The sequence below is a fragment of the Schistocerca serialis genome, chromosome 2, assembly GCF_023864345.2.
Source record: "Schistocerca serialis cubense isolate TAMUIC-IGC-003099 chromosome 2, iqSchSeri2.2, whole genome shotgun sequence".
Taxonomy (NCBI): domain Eukaryota; kingdom Metazoa; phylum Arthropoda; class Insecta; order Orthoptera; family Acrididae; genus Schistocerca; species Schistocerca serialis.
The window spans coordinates 464735832-464757747 of NC_064639.1; the positions used below are offsets into that span (position 1 = coordinate 464735832).

Consider the following 21916-nt stretch of genomic DNA (forward strand, 5'->3'; position numbering starts at 1 on the left):
CAGATGTCTCCTGGATCTGAATTCCACAAATATCATAGGAAGGATGATGAACTGATTTCTTCGAAGACTGGCTTCCTCAGTCCTGCTGTACATCGAGCCGTTGCTTTCAACTGGTGAATAAAAACAACGGCTGACGTCACCGCCTGTCGCTGTTTTGCTCTGCTGCGGCACGGCCACTGCTTTATCGCAGTCCGCCGCTGTTCGCGAGCAGCCGTTGATAGCTGGGCGACCAGTTGGCCGCGCGTTACCCGCCAGCACAGCTCTGCAGCTTCGGTATCGACTACCGACTGCTGCCGAAACGCAGGAAGCGTAATGCCGAGGGACAATGGCTCATTCAGAGCGCTGTGGTAATCGACACGCGGATTGCTGAACAAAAGCAGTACCCGGAGGCTCAGACAAGAGAATCAGGGAAGAGTTGGCCAATACCTGTATTTTTGTAGCATTAACGGGTAAGATGGGCTGCAGTGATGCCTTGGGCGGGAGAACAGTGATGACAGGGCGCCATGCAATCGTGAAGACACTGGAGCATTTGAGTCGTCTTCTGGGCAGACAGTTTCTCCTCTGCTCCGATTTAGTCATGATCCTACAATCGTTGCTATACATGTATTCTGCAGAGAAAATGACCAATTGCACGTTTTAAAACAGCGAGGTAAGCAGTTATCATTCTGCTGTGTACGAGGACAAGTGGGAATTTGCAGAATGGAACAAGCAGACCCAGTCGCCAAGGACGCCCGCAGGGAACACAATGTAATACAGTGGCTCATTCGCTTGCAGGCTATCGTTTCGCTGTTTAGTCGGAAATCCATGCAGTTGTGGGAGCAGGTGTAACTGGCAGTGAGTGACTATGAGCAGCGGTTGGTGAAGTAAGCTATCCGGCCGTGGAGACCCTCATGTCAGTCACTTCGGCGGGATGAAGTGTCCTCAGCCGCCTCTGAATTGGTCACTGTCCCCCCAACACAAGGCATCGTACTCCAGGTAACCCACCCCTACCCCCTCACAGTCTGTGATCTCTGTGGCGTGAAAATCACTGTAAGTCACATTTTAACTGAGTACATTTTATATTGTGGTAAGCAAGACAAAACAATTTAGGTAGGGATCCGCACTCTATCTTAGCCGACGGGACCAGTGTCGTAGAGTTGCCGAGTGGCTCACCTCATTTAGTCCAGCGATCACCCTGCCGCAGCTATCTATGGTATTATTCTTCCACTGCTTATTCCCTTCCTATCGAAAGTTTTAGGTCTGACAAAGTGATTTTCGTTTTGTGTGTGTATGTGTGTGTGTGTGTGTGTGTGTGTGTGTGTTTGTGTTTGTGTGTGTGCGTGGTTTGAGGACGTTATTTATGTTTTTCTTTGCAGTTCACGTTTTAATAGTATGTATGCTTTCATAGCAGCTTCCAGCCAGCGATCTTCATTTACTGTCACAACGTGTGTTTCAGGCTTCAGTATAAATTCCTCAAGATGAAATGCGGAAGCTGTTTGCTTCCATGCAGTGACAGATACAAGAGGCAAATCGTGCCCCTGCAGATCACATCTCATACTGATGTTGGTCATCGGTTTCGAATGGAATGAAAGTTTAATCACTAACACCCGTTATGTGATGTTTTAGGATTTATATGACCAAACGAAACTACAGTCGTCCGGCCATAACTGGGTCCTTTGACTGCTCTGGGTTCTTTGACTGCTCTGGGAGATGGTTCATTTAAACTAAAACATAAGAAATATTAGTTCACTTTACCACATAAATGACAAAAGCGTTTTTGTAACTCAATACAATCCTTTTCCACAGGAGTGCTTGATAATTTACTACTGTCACTGACTATTAAAGCGTCACTTGATGCACTAATTAACAAAATCCCCTCCTGAAGTACAGAGTGAGTCAAAAAGAACTGTACAACTTTGAAAAGATATAGAAATTTATTGAGATGATTTACAGTATCGGTAGATGTGTCATTTTGTAGCAAATAACCTCACGTTTCACATGAAAGTGTCATTTTGGTTCCATGTGACTACCATTTGTCATACGGCAAAGATCAATTTCTTCCCACAATCGCTGCAGCTAATCGGGCGCAACTCGTACAACGGCAGCGTACGTTCGATCAGTGGTTTCAAGTTTGGGTAGCAAGGTGGCCATGCGATTGGCCCTTCACGGTCAATCCACCGATCAGGGAAGTGATTATAGAGGAAACCTCGAACTTCAATAATGAAATGGTGTGGTCTTGCTGGTAGTAAACCATCTCATCTCGGTCATCTTCATCGATCTGTGGTATTAAAAAGTTTTCAAGCATATCCAGATACATAAAACACACAACGAGCATGCTACGCACCAGTGAAAGTAGCCATTTTAACTGTGCACTACGCTGGCCCTCCTGGTGGTGGAATGCCGTACTGATGCACTACGTGACTCAATCTTGAGGTTTGCTACAAAATGACACACCTACCGATTCTTTAGTTATCTCAGTTAACCAAAGTTGTAAAGTCTTTTTTGGCTCGCCTTGCATGATGTTCAACGTTAAATGTGACTAGGGCCTCCCGTCGGGTAGACCGTTCGCCGGATGCAAGTCTTTCGATTCGACGCCACTTTTGTGACTTGCGCAACGATGCGGATGAAACGATGATGATTAGGACAACACAACACCCACTCCCTGAGCGGGGAAAATCTTCGACCCAGCCGGGAATCGAACCCGGACCTTAGGACTAACATTCTGTCGCGCTGACCACTCAGCTACCGGGGGCAGACATATTCAACTTTTACAAAAGTATATTTCCAACTGAGACCTGAGTAACACTTAAGTCCTACTCGATGATGGCGACTGCTTCAGCTGAACTCACGAACTGGAGCAGAGTACTTCCACACTCAGCTCTATAGTGACCTCTGTGCGAGGGCGATCATGTGCTGAGATCCTATCCCATTTGACGTAGAGGACTGCAACGAGGCACCGCTAATATCTGTGGTATCGATGCGCTTTGACATCTGTTGTCTGGCTCTGCGAATTTTGGACGATATCACAACGATCATTGTCATCGCAATAATAATACTACTAATAATAATGAGTGTCGATTGGAATCTGAGTGATTTGTGCAAGAGTTGTTGCTGTACATTGATTGACGCGCGCGCCTTATCACGTGCTGCAAGGCACGGCAGACGACAGCTGACAGACTGGGTCCGTCGTCTGCAGACGCGTCCTTGCCCGACAATTAAAGTGCGCTCTCGGATTACTTAACCTCAGCGCAAGACGTTAACGAGTGTGGCCCCGGAAACCCGTCCCACTCTGCCCCCCTAATACATGTTGCTGCTAGGTTGCAAGGACCTGCGAACGCTGCCCTCAGGCAAGCTGCAGGGAAGCTGTCTCTCTGTTCATTACAGAGGCAAGAGGCAGGCTCATCAGTTATACAGACATAATCACTTTAACGCAACACTGAAACAAGGTACGATCTGGACTCGCTCAAGACAATCGCAGTCTGAGCAGTGTCCCACGACATGTAGCTTAGGAATCAGCTTCTTCGTTGCCAAGAAAGTTAGAATATCTGATGGCGACAAGCTGAAGAAATTATATAATTATGAGCTCAGTAGGCAGAGATTTTATTTATTTCATTTGTAGAACAGCTAGTTCGTTTTCTACGAATATCGCTGACTTCCAGTCCTCTGACACAGCCATTTTTACGTATAATGAGAGCCGAACAGGAGACAGCTCTTCTCCCTGTTCTTTAACTTAGGGATAGTGATCCAAGGCTGGGGAGTGACGGTGACCACGGTATTAAGTCTACACACTGTAGTGTGTTGAGAAACAATGTGATGTGAATGTAGTCATTTGCACGCTTCTGATGCACAGTGTATTTCCCTACTGAATGAGATATTTTGTTGTTAAGTAATCCCAACTATTTCCGTACGTCGTATACCTTCCCTAATTTTCAGGGATTCCACAGCAGTGCCTCTTAACCCTTTGATTCTTTCGAGTACTAATTCAGCGATACTTTTCAAATACATTGAAGCGGACTAGTTTGTTTCGCTGTTAGCAATGTTGATGAGGTCTTCACGTGTAGTACAGAGCATCTTGGCCCCGTTATGGCACCTGCTGCTATGCTTGCAGCAAAGACGTGTTAAAGTACGTGTCATGCTCTCCTCTAATTTCTATTCACATGTGTTTTTTTCAGTTTCAGTTAATAAATGCCAGCAAATTGTGCTAACTTCTCCACTACAATAAATGGTAGATATTTTCTCATACTGTAATCCTAACAGACCTTCCAGTTATGTACAACTCATGCACTGCTTGGCGTACCTCTTCATCAGAACGGAACTCCTTTCCTCACATTGCGTCTTGGAGTGGTCCAAATATAAGGAAATCACTTGGTGATGAGGAATGGCGCCATTTCTCGCACGCTCTCTTCGTTTCCGGTTGGTGGAAGTGAACCCAGGTTTCGTCCCCAGTAACGATTTTTGCAAGGAAGCCACCACCTTCTCGTTCAAAGCACCGAAGTTCTTCACAAGCATCAACACGTCGTTCTCTCATTTCAGGAGTCAGCTGGCGTGGCACCCATCTTGCAGACACTTTGTGAAACTGGAGCACATCATGCACAATGTGGTGTGCTGACCCATGACTAATCTGTAAACATGCTGCAATGTCATTCAGTGTCGCTCGGCGGTTATCCCTCACTATGGCTTCAACTGCTGCAGTGTTCTGTGGAGTCACAACTCGTTGTGCCTGACTGGACGATGATCATCTTCCACTGAAGTCACACCGTTTGCGAACTTCCTACTGCTTTTGTAGAGTTGCTGCTGTGACAAACATGCATCACCGTACTGAACCTTCATTTGTCGATGAATTTCAATAGGTTTCACACCTTCACTACGCAAAAACCGAATAACAGAGCACTATTCTTCCCTGGTGTAAGTCGCAAGTGGGGCGGCCATCTTTATACTGATACTGCGACGGTATATGTGCATCTGCACTATGCTGCCACATACAGGCCATTCTGCACGCTGTTTGTAGCACGCTTACCAACTTACAGGATAACGGTGCGAAATTTCGATTTGTTATTACAAATTTAAGGTTTTCATTTGATTCACCTTTGTAAATGGATGGTGGCTTCCCAGATATTTATTTGGAGATGTTTATGTGAAAAGAATATTACGTGTCGTTTTGCACGTGTACTAGAATAAAAACACTCGCTGAGTGCTTCCGCAACGCGTCGATTATATTTGTCAGATCATATTTGAAAACGGCAACAATTTCTCATTTTATGCAAATCGATGTGTTTTACACTTTTTGTGATTGCTTCGATTTTCATTTCATTGTTTTTTCTTTTATTTTCATATACATTGGTCGTACAGCTAAACAGTTCGCCTCAGCGCTGTTGACTGCTACGCTGGGGACTCAGATTCGATTTCCTGTGCTGGTAAGGATTTCCTTTCTTGTTCGGTTGCACTCAGCCTCGAGAGGCCAACTGAGGAACTACTCGACCGATCAGTAGGGGTTCAAAAAGGCCCAGAAACCCGACAACGATCAGCAGAGCAGTGTGCTGACCTCATGCCCATTTATTCCGCATCCGATGACGCTATTGTCAGAGGGTGAAATGGCGGTCGGGCGGGCCCGAATGATCCTTTAGGGCCAGAATACGGAACTTTACCTTTCTCACCTTACATAACTAAATTTTATTGGCAATGTGATAAATTCTGTGCTTTATTTTCTTCCACAAATCGCTCTATTGCCGTCTGAATCCCCATCTTGCGTGTTCTAACTGTCGGCTCTCTCTACTAAAACGGAAACGACATTATCACGTATCTTCTGGTGACAAAACACTTTTTTCATGAATTGTTGTTGAGTTTGTAAGATATAAGGTTTACGGACTTACCGTGCTCATTATAGGGGAATATATTGCTTAAATGACGCACTGTCATCCTGAGTCACCATTAGCTTTTCCCGGAAACTGTTTCATCTTGTCTGTTGGATGTTTAGAGCGCCACAAGTCACTGCTTCGGCTTCAAAGAAACGCTTTAGCCTTAGAGTTATTTGTGGAAGCCTCTTCATCCTCGATTTTGCGACAGCTGAATTTGAGTTCGGAAGGAGCTAATCGTGCCAGCAAGAATTTCAGGTCGACAATATGTTTAAATAACCGACCTGCTCCGCGATTAATTTGTTACCGGCAATGTATCAACAGACCTCCAGTTACGATGCACTCCAGGAAATTGTTTCCTTACTGTAGCTGTCTTGCTAAATGATATATCATGGCTATATATTTCTGTGTGACAGCGAATAGCTGTTGCAGCTCACGAGAGACCACAATGTTTTTGCGTCAGCGCCTGCGACGTACAGCGTACAGTACGGGTCCTGTGTTTCTGAGTAGAAAACATATATTTCTCAAGAGATGTAGAAAGAACAATAGCTACGTTAGAATAATGATCATACGAGCCGCGAGAGTGGAAAAATGTTTATTATGATCAATCTTATGCATCAGATGTGTCTGTATTGCTATTTTTTATAACCGTTCCATTGATATTGGTTTGGGTTTTATTCCTTTTCCCGATTTCAGAAATACGAGAAATCCCTACGTTTTTCTATTGTGCAAATCAACTGAATATTTGGAAAGTGTAATCCATTACTTATTTCCGTTTCAAATACGGTTCACTCATGGAATTTATTAATAAACAACAAAACAGCCTTTCTTTTTGGTCAATAAACCATTTGCTAATGTTCCCCTCTCTCTTTAAACGCATGAAGCATCTTTGCAAATTCTGTACATCCTGTAGACTCGAATACCAAAACCTCATCGTTTTGACGATTCCTCCCATATCGGACTTCTGCCTATACCTGCACACCCTCAATCTCCTATCCCAATGAAACTTCAATAGGATCTCTCTTCCTGACCCAGAAATCCGCCACCATCCAACCAAACATCAGCCTTTAGTCCACCTGTTAAGACCCATTTTCCTGAGAATGGGTAGACGTATGAAATTTAAGTTCTCGTATGTCAGCACTAAAGTCTACAGTCCTTGGGTGGTGTAAAAAGTTTAAGCTTCTATATGAATGCAAACAAAAGATACGGCCATTGACGTCACATATTTTGATATCTTGCCAGTACCGATATCGATAACAGGCAAAAATTGTCGAAATTATCAATTCGTAGGATGGATGTAGTGTCTAAATACATAACTAAGTTTATAAGAAACCCTCGGAGCGCGAGTCATACTCGCACTTATCCATTTTTTTTAAAATAATCTATCACCTCTTCATTTAACTGTCCTTTATAGATGCAAACGCCAATATTTTTAATGGTGCTGATCATCGACAACTATCTCCACTTTTCGTAAGGAATTTCTAACGCCGTCATCTTTCTATGGACAACCGCGTCGTCAACGAACAGTAACACAGATTGCCGATAAACCGTCCAAAACAAGAACTTTATAACTGTGTGGTACTTCATTTGTTCATTTGAGTGAAATAAAACACTGCACTATAAATCCACACCAGTAAAAGTATCCTGCAGATAACGTTGCCTCTTGATCTATGTTATTCCACATAACGTACCAACATAACAAAAACAAATAAGTTAACATCTTTGCATCTCCATATTAAACGCACCTCTTTTCTATCAACGAGACTCTACAGCCAGTGCAGATAGTTTTGGGTAAGTGAACAGTGCAAACGTTGGTGAAACCCGACGCAACAGGGGCAGCGGTGCGTGACAAGGGAAGCCCTCGCCAATGGCCGGCCACAGTGTAATCCCCCGCACACGATGCAGCGAGTGGCGTCGGCGTGTGCCTGGCGCGCTCCCCTGCCACGCATTCGACGGGGTTCCTGCAGAACACAAGACACGTACACCACCTACAGCGGTAGCCACTGTCTCCCTGGAAGTTGAGGACAGGTCAACTGCTCACATCGAATAAGTTGAATAAGTTGGGGCGAGCATTTGGCTGGGGGCAATTAACCCCGCCGCAATTTGGTAGTAATTTGGTAAACTTATCATCAATGAGCGGCTTCAACTGAGTGTCGTATACTTGAAGAAACTTGTGGACGCCATTCCTCGCATAACTGAGGCCATTATCGTGGATAGAAACCATTATCATGGCTAGAGTGAAGTCTCCCGAGGGACCTGAGGGTGACTTAACTTTTTGTCCAGTGTGCTGTCAGGTACTACACTATCGTTTCGCCAGTGTTCATTTACTCCAAGGAGTGGGTGTGAAGAAGGGCCAAAGGGGGCGGGGGGAAGGGGGGGGGACAACAGATTCAGACATATGCTCTTTTGTGATGTATGACTATAGCCTCGAGCCGCGCGGAATTAGCCGAGCGGTCTAAGGTGCTGCAGTCATGGACTGTGCGGCTGGTCCCGGCGGAGATTTGAGTCCTCCCTCGGGCATGGGTGTGTGTGTTTGTCCTTAGGATAATTTAGGTTAAGTAGTGTGTAAGCTTAGGGACTGATGACCTTAGCAGTTAAGTCCTATAAGACTTCACCCACATTTGAACATTTTTGAACTATAGCCTCGACATCAACCTGCAGAATAATGAAGTGTATGTGATATCTCCTGCTTACTGGACAGATGCTCTTACCACATTTTTTAAGTCCCAAATATACTCAAGTCCTAAAACGAGGAATAGCTAAAGCCACCAAAACTCTTATCCTAAACTTAAGGAGAAGCCCCCAATAAAGCTCCACTACTTCAGGCGTTAGCCATTATGAGTAAAGATGCAAATAAAACTTGTTAGAAACAGGAACAGAGAATACAGGGAGGTATTTTTTTATTTTTTTTGTTTTTTAATCCATCTCCGTCGCACCATGACGTCCTTGCAAAGACTGGCGAACGCCTTCGGGAGGATACCCACGTTGTGGCGACGCATCAGAAGACATCGATGCAGGTCTACTCGCAAGTGTGTTCAACATCCGTTGAGGGGATCGAATCTGTAAAATGAAGGAAGGAGCTATGTCAGCTGCTCCTGGAATGGTTTATCCAGCTGCGAGGGGGTTTGCCGAAGCACTCCGGAATTCGACAAATGATTTTGGTACTTAGGATTCTCGACAACTACACGAAGTCGGTAGTTAAGGTATTGTCAGAAGTCGAGGGCTCGTTTGTCACCGCCATCAAACAGGTAGTGGGCACCGTGCCCGCTAATCCAAGTCACTGAGTGGATCTTCGCCGGTGGGAAATAGTCCGTATCCAGGAAGACAAGCACTTGCGCGGTGATGGCTCTCAGGAGTCGTGTCTGTGATGAACTCCATCTGGCAAACCAAACGGCAAACATCTTTCGCTTCGCCGCAGCAAGTTCAAATGGCTCTAAGCACTATGGAACATAACATCTGAGGCCATCAGTCCCCTAAACTTAGAACTACTTAAACCTAACTAACCTAAGGACGTCACACACATCCCGACGCAGGATTCGAACCTGCGACCGTAGAACCAGCACGGTTCCGGACTGAAGCGCCTAGAACCGCTCGGCCACAGCGGCAGGCGCGCAGACAAGTGGATGGCCATCGATGTCTCGCACGCCACACGTGGTACATAATGGCGATGCCACTAGATGTATCCAGTGAGACGCGACTACCATCAAGCCATTTGGACACAGTCGTTATGGCAAGTGCACGGGCCGGCCGCGGTGGTCTAGCGGTTCTGGCGCTGCAGTCCGGAACCGCGGGACTGCTACGGTCGCAGGTTCGAATCCTGCCTCGGGCATGGGTGTGTGTGATGTCCTTAGGTTAGTTAGGTTTAAGTAGTTCTAAGTTCTAGGGGACTTATGACCTAAGATGTTGAGTCCCATAGTGTTCAGAGCCATTTTTGAAGTGCACGGACTACCCTAGCACACCTCCCGTCAGATCCATGTCCGAAAAGAACAGGCAGCAGAGGTATAATTAGGGCGAGGCTGATCAAAGAAACCTTCAGTGGAGATGCACGTCACGCTCCAACTCTTATAGGAATCTGTGAAACGTCGCGAGTAATGACAATGGGCAGGGCACCACGTCAGTAGTATACGGGTAAGTTGAGAATTTGGGTTTGACGGGAAGCGAGCTAGGGTAGTCGGCGCAGTTGCGATGACCATTGTGTGCCGAATAAGCAGGAGACCCTGGTTCGAATCTCGGTGCGGCACAAACTTTCAACTTCTCCATTGAGGAAAATCAATGCCCACTAGCAGCTAAATGTCATTAATTCCTTTGTGTAGAGAGTAATAAAGGACATACGCCGCAAGGGACTCGGAGAATGGTGCTCGGGCGCAACGCCCGCCCCTCGGCCGTGCAGCCAGAGACCCACTGCAGCGCTCTGGCCGATCCATAGTGCGTCGGCGGCCGCGGCGGCCTAGGCGCCGGCTGCCCCGGTATTGACGGATTGGAGAGGGCGGCGCGCGCCACGGCACGGTCAAGTGCCGCCGCGCTACTTCCGTTCTCCGCTGCGCTGCTGCTTGTCGTTTGTCTGGCTGCACCTGCACCCGCCACTCCTAAGGTATCCGCCTGCCCAAGTCAGCCGAGCGACGAGCTTTTTCAAGGAGTCACTTTATATGGAAGACACCCATCCGCCACAGTGCGTGCGGTGTTCAAAGATGGTTCAAATGGCTCTGAGCACTATGGGACTTAACAACTGAGGTCCTCAGTCTCCTAGAACTTAGAACTACTTAAACCTAACTAACCTAAGGACAACACACACATCCATGTCCTAGGCAGGATTCGAAGCTGCGACCGTAGCGGTCGCGAGCTTCCAGACTGAAGCGCCTAGAACCGCTCGACGCGTGCGGAGTGTCCAGCTTCGTCCACGTCAGGCATGTCAGACTCGAGGGCCATACCGAGTCGTAGGTTCCTGTGGATCAATAACTCGTATTTTCAACGAAATGCAGGTTCACGGCAAAACTGTCATTTTTCTTGGAATTTTTGAAGTTCGTCAGCAATTTTCCATTTGATCTCTCACTTCTGCTCGGCGTGATTGGTGTGCTTTCGAATGTTCAGCAGAGTTCTTGATTCTATTTCGACGACAGACCGACCTGTCGTCTGCAGGTGCTGCAAGCTCCATTCTTAGTTCGAGTCCACGGCAGGGAATAGGCATACTAAAAAAGGTAGTAGCACTTTAGTTTCGACAGGATCATACTGAGTGCAAAGAGACGAAATATTTATGAACCGTAGAATACTGGAATATTTGAAAGAAAATTAATATTTTCTTCTTTCCTTTCACACTAACAGCACAACTAATCGTCGTAATGTGAATAACCTCATTTTTCTGGTTTAATGGAAGCGAAACGTTTACTGTTAACGCACATCAGACAAATCAACTCAGACAAATCAGTTTTTTGGCTTTGGAGCTGCTTGCGGTTTTATTAACGACATCAAACAGTCAACTTCAAACCTAGAGTAGCAATGTGTCTTCTGCCTCATGTACAGAAGTAGCGACGACGTCAATGCAGGATTAATGCATTTATTAGTCAACTAATACTGAAAGGGTAGTTCTACTAGTCCTACATAACAATATCAGACAAAGTATAACCACCTGGAGACATCACGTGATACAACTGCTTCTGGTCTAGGCAACGGTTTCAGTCCGGAAGGATAGGAACTATACCAAACGGCGGGGGAGGGGGGGGGGGGGCGTTGACGACAACGTTTCCACCCACTTGCAGACTATTTTCGTGGGATGAATATGGGGTGATTTTGCAAACCATAAGAGAGGCGACAGGGTTGCGAAGTGTTTGTCAAATCAATAACATATGCATCCACCCACGAAAACGATTACTGACATCTTAGAAAATAGAAGTGTAAACACAATACTCACCATAAAGTTGTACAAAAGAGGGCAACACTTGGTCATCAAGAACGTTGCTCTATCGGTTTCATAAGACACTTGTAAAATAATCCTAATGACGTTGGTTTGCTCCTTCGAAACGCGTCAATGTTAGCGCTTTTTGCATAGTGAAAGATGGCTGGACTTATATTTTAACACTGGTGCTGAAATAATGATCCTAACGAGGGCTTGCTCGCGAAAGGTAAAGGTCCCAGATTCGAGCCCCGATCCGGCACACAGTTTCAAACTGCTAGTAAGTTCTAAATAACAGACACTCTACCCCAAAGAGAAAATTCATTCTGGACCCTGGCTCATGTTCACAGTTACCTGAATAAGTGGGCCCAAGTTATAGAAGAAGAAACATTCCCCAGACATGACAGAACCGTACCGTCCTGAGATACACTCAGCATACATTGCACCTGCAATGCCTCTGCAGGCCATCGGCTTGCTCGGCGCATGGAATCATGTGAAAGGAGGCGGCACACAACTCGTCGAGTCACATTCCAGTCAGCCACTGTCCAGTATCTGCAATTTTTGGACCACTGAAGACGTGCAGCTTCAGGTGCCGCAGTGGGCAATGGCCTTTTCCAAGCACACCGTTTCTAAACGCTCATCACATCCATTTCTCTTGACAATGTTCGCTCGGAAGCTGGTTGAGATGGATGGGCATTCAATGACAGCGGAAGTTCCTACCAGTTTCCAAGCCGACTGTCGATGACACGGGGTGAAGCTCGCCCCCGTTCTCTGTCAGTTTTGTCGTTTGTACGACCATTCTTCTTACAGTATGTTATATGGCTGCGAGTGGTACACCATTCCTTGTAGACAGGTTGCACAGTTTGCGTTGGTACACCAAGAGATCGACCAACTTCAATCACTTCATTTCATTTATAATACGTCTCCATGGCTATCCATATTCGTGATCTGATTTCATACAACCAGTTGACACATACACACCGCTTTACTGCTGTCAGTTACCTCAGCACTCGATGGTCACATGAGTGCCTGGTAACCAGTACACCACCTTGAACGCACCAAAGCGACCAGGATACTCTTTCAAGGTGGTGGCTAATACTTTGTCCGGTGAGTTTATTTGAAGCACCGAGCGAGTGAAAAAAAAAGAAAAAACCACTGCTACGATCGCAAGGATGGGACGCAAAAGTGTTTGCTGCTAGCGGTGAGTTTCACACCGAAGATTCACATCGATTCAATCCTAAGCTCTCTAAGACGCGTGGCAGACGATTATTTTCATTATACAGTGTATCACAAATTAATACCGTTTCACTCACCGGTAAAGTGTGGGGAGAACGGCAACTTATTTACTTCTATGCAAGCTGTTACTAAGCTAATTTTACCTTTGAGACCGTTATAGAAGTGGTATGCACAAGGTGAAGGATAATTATGTAATCTAGCGTGGAAGTCGGTTCTTCGAATTTTAGATGTAATTTTTTGCCGGATGAGAGAAAGTAACAAGTCAGTTGAACACTCGAAAGCGCATGCACTGGTGATCAAAAGTTGAGAACAAAAGTAGCTTTCGCAAGATGTGTCACTGCTGAATAACTCAGCTCGATGAAACTTGGACCACAAACAGAAAGGACTGCTACAGTATAGCCCAGAAAGTAACGCAAAGAAACACGCAATGAGACAAACAGAAATAACACTTTTATTTAAAGACAGTAATAATAGTGACGTCAGAGCTATTCATGAAGGTCCCCTGGGCATTAAATAAGTTGGGACATGGTTCATAATAGTGTGTGTGATCACCACGGATGGCAATGGATGCCTTACAACGTGCTACAACGCTTGCCACGAAATTGGTAACGAACTCATGTTGTAAGGCATCCTATTCTTCCACCAGAGCGGCTGACCAATGCTAGATGGTCGATAGTACGTTTGGACGTGTTGCAATACGTCTCCCCAACGCATCCCACACGTGCCCGATGGGACTGAAGACGGGAGAATGACCAGGACACTCAACTCGCCGAGTATCCTACAGCACCTCCACCTTTGCTGTCCGATGCAGTTGCGCTTTGTCACCATAAAAATGAAGTAAGATCCAAATGCACATGGGTGAGGACTACAGCGCCAAAATAACGTTGACCGATGACTGTTCAAAGACTTGGAGGTCAGTACGCCCATACAACATTACGCCTCCCCACATCATAACACAAGTGCCACCATTGTTCGACAATGCTGCACGTACTCTCACAAAGCGAGAGGTGCACCCTTTTATTGAACATGATCGTTTCATGATCCTGCTTTTACGGTGTGGGAGGCATAATGGTGCACAGCCGTACTGACTTTCAAATCTTGGAACACGTTACACTCACTAGTCTACGTTATTGTGGCACTGAACAGCTTTCCAACATGCGTCTTTTTAGAGGTTAATTCGGCCCTTGCTTCATTTTTGTGGATGGCAATGCACTACCGTATCGAACAACGCAGGTGTGGGAGCTCCTGCAATCGGAGGATATTCGGGGAACTGACTGGCCTGGTCGTCCTCCTAACTTGGATCCCATTGAGCATGTGTGGTACGCGTAGGGAGACGTATTGGAGTGCGTCCACTTGCACCAAAACCATTCAGCGGTTGTCAACCAATCTGGTGGAAGAATGGAACACCCCACCACAATAAATCCTTACCGACCTAATGGGCAGCATGTGAGAACGTTGCACTGCCATCCGTGATGACCGCACACCCTATCAACAACGATGTCCCGCGTTTTATAAAGTCCATGGGGACCATCATGAGTCACGATGACTTCAATGTTACTATTGTCATTCAATAACAGTGTCATATATGGGCGTCTCATTGTGTATTTGTTTCAGTTACCCTCTTTACTGTACTGTAGCAGTTCTTGCTATCTACGGTCCAAGTTTTATCGAGTTATGTTACTTAGCAGTGACACATCGTGTGAAACTTTCATCCTTCCTTAAATTTTGTGCATCAGTGTTTTTGTCTTTCATGAAGTGTTTTCTATTCCACATTATGTGGTATTTCATTTACTGTTTCCCGCCAGTAAAACGGATCCGTCTTCTTTCCGATTACCTGTATATCCGATATGCTATCATAATTCTACGGGATGTAGTTACCACGCACGCACTTGGGTATTATTCACATATATGTGATGTGTTCTGAAAGAAATTCCTTTGTCAAAATACAGTCTCTCAGTACCGTTTCAACAAATCGGAGCTACTCACGGGCTGTATCTACGATGGGCTATGTAATCTTTGTGTTCTCACACAGTTTTACTCCTAGGTGTTTGAATAAAATCACTGACTACATTTAAAATTGATTTCTATTGTTCTCAGATGTCACTATATTTTCATATTTTGTGAAGCGCACAACTTAACATATCTCTAGGTGCGACAGGAGACGCAAATTTTTCCATCAGGCTGATGTGTATAAAAATCGCAGTGGACATTACCTCCATTTCTTCGGATAACACTTGTTCATAGGCATCCCTCTCATTTGTACGAAGTCTGAAACTGTAACTAATATTATCGGTCGATTAATTATCATAAAACGAGAACAATGACTGTCGTATCACGTTCCCCTGGAGGACATCTAAAATCAGTTGTGTATCAGAAAATTTCTCTCCATCCAGAGTAATATTAACGGAAAAACTATTTGTGAGCGTTCACTGCTAATAATCTCGAGCCCCAAATCATTTTGTAGGAGTTCTCCCGGATTTTCATAGGTCTCCATACAGATGTGGTCCTCCGCGCTCCGTACAACGGCTTTTCAGAAATGCTAAATTATTTCGAAGCTCTCGATCTAATCGCTCGCTCCGTACGCCATTCATTATTCTGTAGCAATAATCCACTAAATTACTGCTGCAATGGTTAAAATTTTACAAAAGAGAAAAGTCGATTATTTGGTTGAGCGTATTCAACAGCTGAGCGCCTGGGTCGATATGCTGACTCGTGGGAAAAGATACAGATTAAAGAATTTCCATAAATAGAGCCTTGAACAATAATATTCTTAGTAAAAATTTCAAAGGACTGGAAAAAGTACAGTATTATGAATGAATTCGGTGAAGTACATTTCCGAAGAAAGGAAAATTTGCGGCAATTTGACTAACACCAGCAAAGAAATTTTCAATGTTTAATACAAAAATATATTAGTATCATTTATATAGAGGTAACGCAGATGATTCTGCGGTTGCACGTTTGGAATACAGTACTACATTTGAGTGAACTTATGCTATTGAGGAACTGAAAGAATAAAAATAAAAGGAAGAAATAGAACTAAGAAGCGGTGCACTGTAACATTTTATAATTTTAGGAACGAAATGAGCGATTAAATGCCAAGCGAAGAGCTAGAGCGAAGAACTGTAAAGGGAAAATAATGCTGGAAAGTCATCACCAGTATGTGGGACACATTGATGCAAGGTATTCCGTGAAATCCAGGTCGAAAAGAGCGGATAATGGAGAGGCCATTGGAAGGGGGAATATTGTAAAAGGAAAAATACGGAAAGGGAAGTTAGAGATTAACACATCGTTCACGACATAACGATTAGAGATGCAGCATGGGTCCGATGGACAAGGATGTAGAAGGAGCTGCCCCTACACTCGCTACCGAAATCACAAAAATATAGATTCGAATAGTCGGAAGAACATCTTAACGTCAGTGCTTCCTAAAACCTTCTCATCCAGATTCCTAAACACTGCTCAGTTGGACGGGCTTTGGGACCAGGCACACGGATTATTCATGTCGAGATCAACAGTACCGATCCAGCACTTATTCCGTGTTGACTTGCGCGTTTACAGAGCACTGAAGAACGGGAATACAGTTTAGTATTTTTGAAAGCTTTGGAATCATCGAATTATGTGGTAGACATTTTTCATTGTAACTATAAAGTTGAATCGTGTCTGCGTGGATAGGAATCCTTACTCGCAAGGCAATTGCATTAGATAATTGTTACATGTGACCAGTGCCAGTTATCCTTGAGCAGGTACTCAAGAGTAGTTGTTCATACGTAAGTAATAGGCGGCACAAGATTTTTAATTCTGTAGGCAGTGACTGACAATTCGGATTATAAATATTACGTAATTTTGACAAATATGTGATTCACAGACACTTCTATTGGCTCACTCTAACGTAAAAGAGGAAGCGAACTACAACGCATGACCATTGACCATCAAATCTTAATTGCGTGCGTAATGAGAGTCTGAAACGAAGAGGAATAAAGACGGAGTCGTAGGGTACATGTGCGTGTGCGAACAAGTCGCGGAAGAAGCATAAAGTATGTTGCGCAAAAATTACGAAACTTCTTTCTGAAGGAAATAACTAAGTTGTATCGAGTGACAAAGAGATTATGTACACGATGATACAGATTTACCGTGGATACCCTAAATCTTTTAAGGCAAATTCTTGACTGGTTACTACGATCGAATACAGCCGCTACCCTCACCTGAATCCGAGCAAGCGCTCCATCACTCATGACCTAGTTATCGATAACATCTTAAATTCCAACTTTTCATCTTCCTTTTCCTTTGTAGGTGCAAGCAGCGATTTCGGACAGGCAAAGGGAACTTAAAACAAGTCAGCCGCCAGTTACCAACCGATTGCGCTTCTGACATGGGCTCTTGTTCAAATACCATTGCATGGCAGACTCTGTCAGTGACGGCATGGCATGAACTGCTTTGAAGTGAAACTGCAGCGCACAGCACGCACTAGAGCTAGTTGTGTCCTTCGCATCGTATCACCAGTCTGAAATTGTCTCCTCTGCGAGCGATAGGCGCTTTGGCTGAAAGCGCATGAAAATTTTATTAGCAAAATGCCTATAGCGTTTGTATTGTTACAGCTACTCAAAAGAAATGACAGCGTGTTACGCAGCGCTTCCTAAGCAGAGACAGTTCCAGCCGCTGTTGCCTAGTTCTTATTGTGCATGTTGTAAACAAATTTGTTGCATAAATCGCACTCCAGCACTACATGAGAAGCATTTCGTTGGCAAATATTTTCTAGATTGATCTTTGTGTTGATGAATAAGCACACTACATTACTCCTCACCTCTGTTCCAGGACCTTCTGCACCCCTGCTCCAAAAGAAGCCGAGCTTTCGCGCGGAAACCACGAGTGGGATCGCATTCTTGTGTTTTTGGAATTGCTGCACTATAATATTGCCGTACAACATGCAAAAGAGGGCTGAAAGCGTAGCGAAATGAGAGAAAGACTTACCCCAACTAGCGCCGGTGCGGCCGAGGAATTGGTGCGTCTCGGGGTTCCATAAGAAGATCGAAAAGGCTTCCCATTTTCCGAGCTTGGGTGGCGGTGCGTAGAATTGCTCGACTTGCTTCTCTGCCATGTCTGTCCCCTGTGTGTGTTTCCTGACAAGAACTGTTCAGCACCCTCTCGGACAGCCGGCCAGGTGCAAGAGGGTTGCCGGGAGCGCGGGGATATTATATCAGGCCCGCTCGGCGCCGAATACGCGTGCGCAATGTCCGCTTAGGGCGCCGCCGCGCCGGTGCTGCCATCGGGCGGTCGCGGGCGCGAACCATTCGCGGACGAGAGTGGACGTCGCGCACCGCTCGTAAGACGCATCCACTCCTTCCTTAAGCTGCTTCAGGAGCTCACGCCAAGAAATGTATCAACAAACATCCGAACATTTAACGATCCATTTACAATGAAGATTTTCGCTTTGTTCTGCTGATGGACCGCACGAGTAATTCATTCATACATTGGTTTAATCCGTCAGTCATTAGACTCACGGACTTAAGCCAAACAGTTTCCCATACTGGTATAATCTCTGATAGTTAACAAAAAATGGTTCAAATGGCTCTGAGCACTATGGGACTTAACAGCTATGGTCATCAGTCCCCTAGAACTTAGAACTACTTAAACCTAACTAACCTAAGGACATCACACAACACCCAGTCATCACGAGGCAGAGAAAATCCCTGACCCCGCCGGGAATCGAACCCGGGCGTGGGAAGCGAGAACGCTACCGCACGACCACGAGCTGCGGACGATAGTTAACAACGAAACTATCAATCTTAGATAAGAATCTTAGGATAAACTACTTTATCTTTTACCAACCTACACGTAACTATCAAATTTCAGGACAGGGAGAAAGAATTACACATCATCAAGCAAACTGCAGTCGCTAATGACTTCCCTAGCTCAATGATAGGTAAAACGGACAAACAAGTAACAAACACGAAAGAAATTTCTGGATCTTTAGAAGGGACCAATAATACAATCAAATATTTGCGCAGCATATATTATGAATGTAACAATTCTCAAAAAATAAGAAACCTACTTAGGTCAAATACAGTGAAAGTAGCTTTCTCCACAAACAACAGACTATAACAGAAATTAGTCCACACCTTACATAATAAAAAAAGATAAATTCTCTAAACTCATGAATGTACAAAATCACATGGTCACTCTACTACATAGGACAAACTGGCAGGAACTTCCAAATTAGATGCACTGAACACATCAACTGTTACACACATCACCAATTTACAAGATCAGCAATGGCAACACACATGAAAACACTGGACACACATTCAAAAACCTATAAAAAGTTTTGCGACAACCAACCACTTCCAAAAATCACATACAGTGGATTTAATGGAGGAGATGGAAATTTTTGTACACCACATAAAGCAAGCAGAAGAAATTCTCAATGACAAACTAGAAAGCGAATCTGTTAATTTTTTCAAATGTTTCTTCTGCAGGTGGTAACTGTAGTAATTTCCGTAAATATGCGCATTACCCCATAGACTCTACTCAACATCTACATCAAAACAAACATAATCGATAGTTGAATTGTCAATAATGATGTAATAAATTTTATAACTGACTACGTTATTCATATAATGTAATCCTCAGAAAATGTAATACCTCTCTCTGTGAAACAATATTGTGGTAATATCTCTACAGCATGTTTTGACTATAAATGCAGACAGTGGAAGTGGCGATTTGCGTGTGTGTGGTGCTCTGTGTAATGGTGGAGGTACAATACTTGTAAGTAAAGAAATAAAAATACTATATCTAACATTAGCACATAAAAAACGTTACAAGATTCATTTGTCCGATTTTCCGATTACAGTATAACCTCAAAAAGACAACTACAGTGCAAGAGAGGGAGAAAATCACACATGCAGACATCACAAAAAATATTTATTTAGATGTAGACATGAGTGCACTTGAAAATATGAACAAGTTTTCGAAACGTGTGGTGCTAAGCACGAAAAAATAAGTAACTGGTGCAGCTTTTCATGATTTGAATCATATCAGATTCAACTTATTAGCTCACATACTATCATAGCTGAGACTAGTTTTCCACAGAATGGCGACTGGTAACCTTATTTAAAAACTCTTCAATATGAATGACACAGAAAAATTATGTGGGTCCAATACGAATTACATATTTTCATCAAAACTTATACATCCAAAATCCATATCCTACCTAGTCTTACTCTTGTCAAATTCTACCAACCCCTTCAGATAACTCAGCGACACGTTCTTAGTCACCTTGTCCCTCCAGCACACATTCTTTGCTAGCTGATCAAACCCTTATTCCTTCTCAAACTCTTAATACACTCCCAGGTATCTTACAAAACTCATAAACTTGAGCAACAAAATCCGTGTTGAATGTGAGCCGCTGACGACACACATCTTCACAAACTACGCATCGTCTCCCAAAGGAACTGCAGCTCGCTAATCCAGAAATCTGTGTAGATATCTAGCCGCTGAATCAGCTGCTGTCAGCTCCATAATCACGGTTTGATTACAAAAATTCTCATTTTATACTACGCAAAATCCAATCCGCGTAACACCTGTTTCACATCCATCGCTGCAATACTCTCACTGGACTCACTCCTTCGATCCGCTTTACTTTCTTCCTTCACAACCACCTAGGCACATATTAATGTTTACTATGAACACTTAATCATTCACTAGAATTCAAAATTACACAACTCTCTCATAACTACAGACGAAAGCACGAAAGCACTGCTGTATTTTACAATAAGATTGAGCTATGTAATAGTGTATTTCTTATTGTAACATTTTTTCGTAAATTAAGAGTTAAAGAAAATCTGATACATTCCAAATTTCGATAATTTGTTGCGCTTATTCAGCTCTTCGTGTAATCTTGTAATTTTATTCCTCTACCTGTTCCTTCAACTTATAGTGAAATTTTCCTGTTCCTTCCTCTGATTAGGGAAGCCCATTCTTTCTCGCGCCTCTTGATTCACCTACTTTATCTGTACGGCTAAATTTTAAAAATATTTTGTAGTTCTACGTTCCCTTATTTTTCATTTTTTGATTTTTCTGTGTAGCAAAAATCACATCTAAGCAATGGTATACCCCAAACGTATATTGTTTTAACTTTCATATCAGTATTTGAGACCACGAGAGATCATTTATCAAAGAAAGATTTCTTCTAATATGCGGGCTGCTTTAAATGATACTCTTGTTCCAGTCATCTAGTATCATCTCACTTCTTAGGCAGCAGAATTATGTCACTTTTCTGACGATGTGTTCTTCGGGCCAGAACAGCTACTACCGTGCAGAAATGACTGATAAACTCTTGCAGAAAACAGCAAGTTAAATTGTGTCGTATCCCGCCTTATGTTGAAGCTAAACAACTCTGATGGCGCCTTTTTAGGTAGAATCTTAATCTGAAATTAGGTCAAAATGTGAGTTCTTGTATATCGTCTCTTAACCCTCGCAATACCAAAAAGAGTGGGGTTAGGGGGTGGTACTTTATGTCCACCTGTTGAAAATATTTTGATGTTGTCAGTTATTTTATGTTTTAAAAGTTTGAAAAATACTGTTTTTTTTATTCCACTTCCATATTCCATATACGCTTTAAATTTTTCAGTTAAATTTAACCCAAAAATTTAAGTCTGCGTAGTAATTGTCACTTTCACCAAAGGAATGTCGTACACAATATTTCTAGGTTCAGGGCCTTACTTGCACATCAGTATCTCTTTATAAAGTGTGTTGCGAGTAAATGTCAACAAATGTCAACAACAACGAACTAAATACGCATTTTTAAAACATGTTTGTGGTGATCGTGAAATCACTTGAACACGTTACAGGATGTGCTCTGATACTACTAGGAGTGTGGTAAGGCGCTTTTTGTCAGTCTCTGGACCCTACTTACACATAAGCAGCTCTTTAAAAGCTATGTTTTTAACGTAATTCAACAGCAATT

The 21916-nt window shown here is 43.8% G+C and overlaps 1 protein-coding gene across 1 annotated transcript in view; it reads right to left on the bottom strand.

Moving 5' to 3' along the window:
* Positions 1-18181, bottom strand: part of LOC126457374 (sodium/potassium-transporting ATPase subunit beta-2) — a 158442-nt gene extending 140261 nt beyond the window's left edge. The window contains exon 1 of the mRNA XM_050093625.1: positions 17923-18181. Within this exon, the coding sequence (XP_049949582.1) occupies positions 17923-18049 (127 nt within the window). The 5' untranslated portion in view covers positions 18050-18181. The remainder of the gene's footprint in view (positions 1-17922) is intronic.
* Between the last annotated feature and the right edge of the window lie 3735 nt (positions 18182-21916).